The sequence below is a fragment of the Heterodontus francisci genome, chromosome 19 (genome assembly GCF_036365525.1).
Source record: "Heterodontus francisci isolate sHetFra1 chromosome 19, sHetFra1.hap1, whole genome shotgun sequence".
Taxonomy (NCBI): Eukaryota; Metazoa; Chordata; class Chondrichthyes; order Heterodontiformes; family Heterodontidae; genus Heterodontus; species Heterodontus francisci.
The window spans coordinates 59,387,411-59,397,849 of record NC_090389.1 but is presented as its reverse complement, the minus strand read 5'-3'; the positions used below and the strand labels follow the sequence as shown (position 1 = coordinate 59,397,849).

Sequence of the window (10,439 nt, the reverse complement as noted above, 5' to 3'; positions counted from 1 at the left end):
AGTATTACTTCATTAAAAAAATGGTTTCTAGGACTTCCTTCTTACAAACCTGTGTCCATGTCAGGCAAATGGATATTACTTCTGTCAATTTCTCAATAGTTTGACTTTGGAGACCATGAAGCATAATGGGAATATTCCACACATTAGACATATAGCTAACAAAAATATAGCTGTGCTATCAGGTGTTTCTGCTCCAACTCTGCAAACTAAGCATTTTTAGACTGCAAAGCAAAACATTCTTAAATACTTTACTGATGCCAAGACCTGAAGAAAAGCTCAGTTCAATAGATGATTATTCAACATAAATTTTGAAAGGAATGCTTGAAAAGTCAATTTTATTAAACACAAGATATTGCACAGTTGCCTTTCCATTGTGCCAGTACCTTTAAATTCAGGTATTCCTGGCTCAAAATCATTAATCAGTGTATTTAACACTGAGCAACTCTTCTAGATGGACAAGTGCATTCACATTATCAGTAACACCCGATCTTTCCAATTTCACCACCTTCTCGCAATTTTCTTACGCATCATCTTGCGAATGCACGTCCAAGTGCCTGCTTTGGAAAGCAGGCATTTACCTGTAAAAGAAGTTTCACAAAATATATCCGTTAACTTATTTCCCCCCCCCAATAATCAATCTAATGACTGATTCTAATCTGTAATCACTGCACATCAATTTCAATTTTCCAGTTGAGTTTGTGTAACACACACTGCTATAGAATAGTAAAGCGTGGTTTTGCACTTGGAATTCCCCAAACTCAGTAGAAGAAATATTTTGTGCAGACTCAACATTTACAAGTGCATCAATGATCATGCTTACAAACCGACTCTGTGAATCAGATGACCAAGAATACAGTTGTAATGGAAAGATGGACAACTGCAGTATGAAATCACCTAACTTCAATGCAGTGACCTTTCCTCTATAATAAAGGTCAGAAGTGGGGATGTTCGTTGATGATTGCACAGTGTTCAGTTCCATTCGTAACTCCTCAGATAATGAAACTGTCTGTGCCTGAATGCAGCAAGATCTGGACAACATTCAGGCTTGGGCTGAATGGCAAGTAAGATTCACTCCAATGAGAGAATCTAACCATTTCCCTATGACTTTCAATGGCATTACCATTGCTAACCTCCCACCATCAACATCTAGGGGTTACCACTGACCAGCCACATAAATACTGTACATACAAGAGATGCTCAGAGGCTAGGAATTCTGTGGCAAGTAACTCACTTGACTCCCTAAATCCTGTCCACCATCAACAAGCCACAAGTGTGCTGGAATTCGCTCCACTTGCCTGGATGAGCGCAGCTCCAATTACACTGAAGAAGCTCGGCACCAGCCAGGACAAAGCAGCCCAGTTGAATGGCATCCCATCCACCACCTTAAACATACACTCCCTCAACCACTAGTGCACTGTAGCAGTAGAGTGTACCATTTACAAGGTGCGCCGCAGCAACTCACCAAAGACTCCTTAGACAGCACCTTCCAAACCGGTGACTCCATTACCCAGAAGAACAAGGGCAGCAGGCAGGCACATGGGAACACCACCAACTCCAAGTTCCCCTCCAAATCTCACACCATCCTGACTTGGAAATATATCACCGTTTCATCACTGTAGCTGGGTCAAAATCCTGGAACTCCCTTCCCAACAGCACTGAGAGTATAACTACACCACATGGACTGCAGTGGTTCAAGGTGGTGGCTCACCATCACCTTCTCAAGGGCATTTAGGGATGGGCAATAGATGCTGACCTTATCAACGATGCCCACATCCCACGAAGGAATAAAAAAAAACTTCTAAATATCCCATGAAATAAGAATGGAATTTGACTTATTTGGCCATTGTAATGAGTAGCCCTGCTGACCTGTTTAATTATTTTCTCACTTGTAAACAATAAATGTGATTTTTGCCATAATTATTTCTATTTGATTTGCTGTCCTTATACACAGAAAAACATGAGGATAAAACACAAGAAAAAGTGACTAGGATTCCTACTGAACTTGTCAACAAATAATCATTTTACATACTAAACTTCGTAATATATGCTTTGAAACAGGCATTGTACCTTCCTCATCCCCCAGACATTGGAGGCGGTGCAGGACCCCCTCCACCATGATTTATTCGACCCATTTTCCTTCGTGGAACTCCTGGAGGTCTGTTAAAAAAAAATTAGTAAACAAGGAATTTAAAAGAAGATTGCTATAATAGGATTCATATATACAGCCAACCACTATTACAGGTAATAATTCAGCTTGAACATAAGTTATGTACAGTCAGAAGCTTCTGTATAAATTTAATAAGCACTCCCACTCCCCATTATTCATAAGGGCCTTTTATATTATAGACTGAATATAAAAAATAGGAGCAGCAGTGGACCATATGACCCCTCGAGTCTGCTCTGCCATTCAACACAATCATGGCCAATGTTCTGCTTCAACTGCACTTTCCCACCCGCTCCCCATATCCCTGGATTCCCTGAGATCAAAGATTTATATATCTCAGCTTTTAATATATTCAACAATGAAGCATACACAATTTCAAAGATTCAGTATCCTCTGAATGAAAACATTTCTCCTCATCTCAGTCCTACATGTTCGACCCCTTATCCTGAGACTGTACCCACCGCCACAACTGTGTTCTAGATTCTCCAGCCAGTAGAAACAACCTCTCAGTGTCTACTTTGTCAACCCTTCAGAATCTTGTACATTGACCAGTGAGCGAGGGGACTCGGACTGCTGCTCTCTTGAATTTATTTTTATATTGCACTACCAGTCTCCACATGGGCTGATGGCAAAGGGGGAAAGTGCATGCACTGACTGGCCATGACATTTTGACCAGTTTAAATACAAGTATTATTGATGATTAACGAGCCATTAAGTTCTGCTGATGCCATGACAGTGTCATGATGCTACCACTACAGCAGTACGTTTACTCGCCCATCCCTCTCTGAACGATGGCAGCCAGGGAGACCAGTGAACTGATCTTTCTCACCAGTCTACAAAATTCTTTCTCAATGGTTGCAAGAGGTCAGCACTCCAGGTGCCATTGGTCAAAAAACAGTAAGCATACCCTGTTCAGTTTGTTGCATGTCTTTGCTACACTGTGTAAAATAGTGAACTAAGACAAATATGAAGGCAACATTCTTTGTTTCTTTAAAAATGTAATGAAAACATACTAATTCATCAGTTAAAAATCATTCTCCCATCATGTTTTGCCCACAAAGTAGCATAGATAGTAAAATCACAAGTCACACTTAAAAATAAAAATAATTTTTTTACAAATGCTGAAGTTCTGTCATTTTATCTTTCTACATTCAAGATTTTACTTGATTCAGTACTTAACAGTTTGAATTAGATCTATAGCTTTTTTCAGTAGAAGTTTTCAACTGCAGTTTTTCCAAACACACTTTCAAACATATCTAATATGCACTACTGGATAACTTATTTATTTACCCAACTTCAGTTAGGAGTATAGACACAACACGTGTGACCATAATGTCTTTGTGGCTGCATATCATAATCATTTGTATTTCTTTAATATTCTTTTGCTGGTACAATTGATTCTATGAATGTAACATTTTGTCCAATTTAGATTTTATTTATGGAAAGGAAAACAATGTACTGTACAGAATTTACTTCAATTTGTAAAAGAATGCATCAAAATAGTGCACAAGGTACTATACTGCAAGGGTGCTTAAGAATCAGCACATAATATACACCTTGAAATCATGTTGTGAGATACTAATAAATATCTTAAAATATCAAAGGCACATTATGTTTGTGTTTAAGATGGCAATATCCCATCTATTTTAATATTTCAGAAATATTCCAGGAGTAACTTACATCTACAACTCAGGAGCTAATGTTGCAATTCGTACATAGGGCAGGAAAAAAAGTAAATTACAAATGACTGTCATTAGCTTCAAAATTCTTGCTTTTTGAATATTTGCTTGAACATTTTTGGTCAAAATAGTTATTTACTTTGAGGAGTTACAGATGCTGATATAAAATGCCTTTGCTATGTAAACAAAGCTGTTAATCTGTTTGTTTTAAACACTGAACAAAAAGATTTACATTATATTTTTGTTTTACAACAGAGGTTCTTTAAATTGATGCAATTTTTTAAAGAGTTTTTATTTGCATAATTACAGGAATAGGCAATACAGATTAATTTGAGCTGAAAATAAATCCTAACAACCCAAGGTTTCTTGTTTTTTCTCCTCGGATTAAAAAGAGTGTGTGCCTTTAAGATTGTTAAAAACAGTGCACCTTTAAGGGAGAGAAAGTTCTGGAATTTCTAAGACAGTGTTATGAACAAGTGAGAAAGGTATCTAGGGGTCTTTTACGGTCTTCACCTGGTTTTATTGTAACAGGGTTTAATTTTTAAACACAGAGTTTTGAGCTCCCCTTGGTGAACCCTTGTTTACCGCTTTCCAATTATAAGGCAAAAAAATTAGCACACCAGGTTTTCTTAAGTTTAAAGAAGAAAAGTGAAAGTTATTAAAACTTAAACTCTAATACGGTTAACGCCTACGAATATACGACGCGCCTATGCTAGCATGCACGCGCGATACACATATGCAAATAGGGACAGAAAAGAGAAGAAAAATAGATGTTTGAGGCAATATCAGAAGAGCTTCTCATTTACTGTGCTTAGAGGTCACTGTAGTCCTTTTGTAGGTAGTCTTGCTTTTCGGTGAGGCCCAGTATTATTCTTAAACCTTGTTCACTGTAGCATACTTTTCTCTCTTGGGGTTCATGTGTCTTCAATGGGTCTTCTGTACCGTGAGAAAGAGATGGGAGCAGACAGGAGAGGGGTGTTCTCAGTCCGGGAGAAAAGAGCTTTCTGAGTTACAAACATTCTGTGACAAGTTCAAATTCAAACAGACAGTTAGCCATGTGACTAAACTGGTCTCACCAGGTCTTGTGTATATTGGAGAAACAGGGACTGGGTCCTTTGTTCCAACACTATTTGCGAGCATGCAAAAAAGGTCTTTCAGGCGAGGGGCCTGGTAATTCCCCGTGATATGTCCTCTCTTCTTTCCAGCAAGATCTTTTAAGTTTTTAAAATGTTCATGTGGCAAAATAATGTGTGCCTCATTCTTGGCAGGTGGGGGCCTGCGTGACAGTGTGCCAGCAGCTGCACTTGTTACCTTAGGCAGGAGAGCGCTCACATGGTTTAATGTTTCGATTTGACGGTGTGTAAAACTGGCAAAAACTGGTCTGAATGAGTTAGTTTTGAAAGACTCTCCAATGAGGTGTGCTACTGAAGAGAAGAAAGCTGTCTATTTTCTCTCAGCAAAAATTCTACAGGGAACTACAGGCTGAATTAATTGCCTAAAGACGAAAAGCCTTTTTTCAAGAAATCGTTTAATACTGCTGAAGGAACTGTTGATGCCTACTGCAGCCGAAGAGTTGAATGCCTATTAATAGACTACTGCATCAAATCCACGTGAAGACTATGTGTGGCCTTTAACTATTTTCACATTAGAATACCTCATCCATCAGGAACGTAACCCACAACGACTTACCTATTTATTTATTAAGAAGCAGCTAATTTTTAAAACCACTTGTAAAACCGGTTAACTAATGTTATTTTTGAGTGCGCGTGCAAATGGGGAGTTGATTAAAATAAGTTATAAGGTCTTTAGTCATAGGATTATCTTAATAGTGTTTAAGATTTAGTTTTCTAATAAATAGTTAATTTGCTGTTGTCTAAAGATACCTGATTTGGTCTGTTTTATTCCGGGGCTTACTAGATTATTTAATTTGTCTGTTTTCCAGGCGAGTGGAAAGCTTTAAATAATATGCTGTGACCTGTGGAGCGAAGGGACTGAATTGACAGTGCGTTGCTCCCGCCGCAGTCGTAACAAAAACAAAAGAATTTTATATACAGTAAGAGATAACTGTCAAACTCTCCTCTTTAATACTTGTTCAACATAGTTAATTCAAATGACAGGTTGGATTGAGCTGTGATGAACCTCACCACTAAATGACTGAACTTCCATTTTCAGCACAGGAGGAGTAAGGAGACACAATTGGAGGAAAATGTGTGAAGGAAAAGCTTAAGAACAAAAAAAGATATTTTACTGAAAGAAATATCCTCTTGTATTTAACATAGAATTACCCTCTTCCATCGTCAGGTCTTCCCCAGGATGACTGACTTCCAGTTCTTTTATATTCAGCTCCAGCTGGGTTGAACAATGTTCGAAAGCTAAAAGTGGAACACAACCGTTTTTTATTATTCATCAGAATAAATACACTGCTTTAATCACTAGAAATATTATGTATGTTTAAGAAAGATCATAAATGCAAGTTGAAACTTACAAAAAAGAAATAAACTCCACTATTCCCCAGAAAAACTGAATAATTGATGACAAACTCCATGGTGCCTGACTCCTGCTATCCACAACTTGCCCTGCAAAAAAGAATTACAATATATAGTGTTTATGCATTTTATTCAGTACATAACAATACACCATAGAAATATACATTATTCAAATGAACATTTAAATACTCTGGTCCTCTTTAGCCTACAACAGTTCAAATCCTAGAATGCAATTTCACTATAAGCTGTGTGAACAGGCATAGCTTTGACCATTTCTCAGCCCCAATTAATCAAAATCATCCTGCTGTAAGTTTTTTTGCGTAACCTTTTATCTTTCCAACATAGTCGTAAACAAGTACTGATGATATACAGAAGAAATATCATGGCCAACGTTGAACCTAGGAAACTTCTCTATATAAACTGAATACAAACAATTTTCCACTAGGATAATAACAGCTCTGTACTCTATCCAAAGAGGGCCTGCCAACCACAATTTTGAATGTTCCCCTATAAAAGATTAAATGTTGCCGGGGAACAATACTGAGCGCTAAAGATCAATCTTACAACTTTTACAATGTCATTTCTTTTGGTGATCCATAGCACCATTCTGCATTAGAATATGAAAAAAAAAAATCAAAATAAACATGTCGTCCCCAGCCAGCAGCTATCTGCAGAGAATATTAGCAAGATCTGGAAGCAGGAATGTAGGTATCCCCCTTGTCAAGACAGAGATATGAAAGCAAAGGAGAGGGAGAAATTAAATACACAAGAAAAACAAACAAAAAATAGTTGGTGTATTCTAGGTGCTGCAGCATCACATCAGTAATTCATTTTCACCATAGGCATATTTAGCATATTAGTACCAGTATAGAAAATTGCACTTAAATCAATATATTTTAACCTTGTACAGATGTTTGGGGACTACTCAATGAATAATCTCAATTATATTACAAAATGTTAGCTATATAAAATATAATAACTCAAAACTCTGTCCAGAAACAATTCAAGGTTGGAATGGCACCTAAAATCTAAGCGGACTATTACAATTCAAGTGAACGTGGTACAAAAGGTTAATTGCATACCATTACATTATACTGAAATGGGTAGTAACATTTATATAATACAGTGATGGGATCACAATGTTACTGACCTAGTTTTGCCCCCAAAAAGCCTTTTAACTATAGCACTGAAGTAAACAAGCATGCAGGAACACAAAAGTTTAATGTTTTACAGTAATCTAACAGGTGCTTCATTACCATTATTCTCTCTTTCCCTTCCCCAAATAACTGAAGTGCAAATGGTGCAATTAAAGCACAGAAGGCAAAACTAAAATCCAAGATTCTTTTTATCTGCACTCCATTCTTTGTTCAAGGTTTTTATGTATAGGATAATTTAAACTTTTGGAAGATCAGATCCTTAAGCCTATTCATGGTTTATAAACACAAGCAGTACAAATTAGCACGAATCAGCCCACTGCAATTTTCACACAAAAAATGGACAGAATCACAGAATGCAATCCAAGACACTAACAAAATCCTAGACGACCATGTAATAAACAAAGATTTGAGTTCAGTCACTGAACACAAAATCTTCAGTTCCATCAGGAAAATTAGCCTAGTGAATACTTCTCAACCTCTTGGAGGTCCAATACAGAATGTCAATTAACACAACCAAAATGGACAGCACACATTTTTCAAGCATCCTATGGCACCCAAAATCACAGCTTAATGTGTGAATTAAATATTCAACAGGTTAAATGAAGCTTAGCAGGAAGTGAAAATAGAACAAATCAAAACACCAAGCACAGGTTTGTGTCAAGTTTTTACATAAACTAAATGATTTGACTGCTAAATCATCATCTAATCAATTAGTTTGTTAAAGAGCAAGAAATCAGTTGGAGAAAAGAATAGCAGGAAACAAAGTAAAACTTTCAACAGGTGCACATTTCTAGACACAGAAACTAGTCCAACAGAAGCAGACATCACACCTTGGCTTGCATTTGGCACAAGCTTACCAACACTACTGCCCAAGTCAGATTGTGGGTTCAACCTCCACTCCAGGACTTGTACATAACCCAAGGGGGCTAATTCTGCCAAGGGGTCTTCTGCTCCTCTGTCACATGTTTGCAGCCATGAAAGCCCCATGGAAATGAGCATAATCACTGTTTTTCGAGCGTATCTGCTGCTGTTGTGAAGTTACAGTGGACAAGAAGAACCCCTGCAAAACACACTGATAATCTATGGCTGTGTCTGCAGTCCAGTACTAAGAGAAAGGCAGATTGTCATAAATGCTCATTGCAATTTTAACCTTCCATCTGGCATTTAAATTGCAGGTGGTAAGAACATCTGCAAGGAGCTGGAACAAGCGAGAGATGAAGTCCAGTGAGGCAAGTTTTCAAAGTTTCATTATGGGCCAGGAGCATTAGGCATGCTCTTCCAAACTCCACAAAAAAAAAAACCCTTGGGCATCCCTTGCCACAATCATCTCTAGACTCCCCTTTATCACTTACCTGACTGCCATGTACCATTCCCACTAGTCTCTGGCAGTGGTCCCCTGCCCACCTGCCTGACAGGTAGTGATTCTTACCAGTTTCTGTCAGGAGTCCAAGTCTAAATATTTAATTGAGGTCAGGAATTAAAATCTCACCAGGCCTTGGCATGCACATTTATTGATCACCCAGGCACCAAACCTACCCAGACCTGACTTAAAATCGATGTTATTTTTCAGATCAAATGTTAAACTGCCGTTTATATGCTTGCTCCCGTGAATAAATCCAATGTCCAAAAATCTCATTATACTATTTGAAGAGCAGGCCCAGCACCCTGGTCAACAGTTCACCCTAAACAAATACTATCACACAAATTAACTGGCTGTTCTTGTTTGTGGGGCACTACCACGTCTCAAACGGTTACAAATTTTACATACATGAGGCACGGCAGCTTTTTAAATGTGAAACACAGATACTTTTTGTGATTTATATTTGTACGATTCATTTCCTTCTTTCTCATAACTCTTGTAGCTCAATGCAGCCGGTTTATATAATTGAACTGTTCTGAATGGCGTTCGGCTTTAAATGTTTACTGCGTAACACCGTCAACTCCACAAGTTATATTATCAATTTCTCCCCCTCCCCTCCTCTACATGCTGATAACTCATATCTTAGTGGAGGGTGGGTGAATTTAAGAGTGAATGAGAGTGGCTACACCGTAATTCCAGGACACTGACACCATGTACTGGATAGAAACAGGAAATCAGACGCAGTTCACCCTCAGATAAACAACAGCACAAAGAGAGCGAGCACTCGATCAGTATAAACACCATCACTTACTATAACCCTGAATTAGAGCCATTCAACCACAGCCTCATCAAACACAGTTTAAAACCCCCCAACCCCGCTACCGCTTTCTCACCGTTGGACACGTACACCATTTTCTACCGATTTATCTCCGCTTCCGGCTTCCTGCAGGTTCCTTCCGGTCACGGGGCCTGGAATAGGGCGGTTTCACAATAGCCATGTTGGAAAGCACCGTTTCCGCTTCTGCTTCCGCTTTGGTTGTGCTGCACAGAAGAACGGCGCACCAATTAAAGCAAGAGTCTTTAAAAAGGAAATGAACCATTCTTACCCCCATCGATGAAATACTGATACAATTACTCCTGCTGTAAAAACTGACCTGTTTATATCGTGGGTGTCCTTATAAACCTATATTAGGTCACCCCTTCAGCCTTTTTTCAAGACTAAGGAAACAGTCTGTTCATTCTTCCCGAATAGATATAACCTCTATGAGGTAATAGGGAAGTTTAATGAGGATAATGCGGTTGATGTGGTGTACATGGACTTCCAAAAGGCATTTGACAAAGTGCCACATAACAGGCTTGTCAGACTAGTTGGAGCCCATGCTGCGCATAGGTTTTCAGATGTAAATTTGCACCAGAGGATTATTTGCATAAATCCATAAAACTGTCGCAAGCTGCTGTTTTGACTGGGGTTGGACTGATGGAGCTATGTCAATGAGAAGTTGAGGGTTTTGGCAAATGTATCTCGAAAAAGTGCAAATGATCCTTGAAATTCACGTGTAGCAATGTTTAGGTGTAACTTGGTTGCACATGAAT

The 10,439-nt window shown here is 38.5% G+C and overlaps 1 protein-coding gene across 1 annotated transcript; it reads right to left on the bottom strand.

Annotated features, from left to right (window-relative positions):
• Positions 1 to 318: 318 nt before the first annotated feature.
• selenok (selenoprotein K) lies at positions 319 to 9,826 on the bottom strand. Its single transcript, XM_068051720.1, has 5 exons — positions 9,740 to 9,826; positions 6,329 to 6,419; positions 6,129 to 6,215; positions 2,068 to 2,157; positions 319 to 578 (listed from the first exon to the last, which is right to left on the bottom strand). The coding sequence occupies exons 1-4, from the start codon at positions 9,756 to 9,758 to the stop codon at positions 2,073 to 2,075; spliced, it is 282 nt and encodes a 93-aa protein (XP_067907821.1). The 5' UTR covers positions 9,759 to 9,826; the 3' UTR covers positions 319 to 578; positions 2,068 to 2,072.
• Between the last annotated feature and the right edge of the window lie 613 nt (positions 9,827 to 10,439).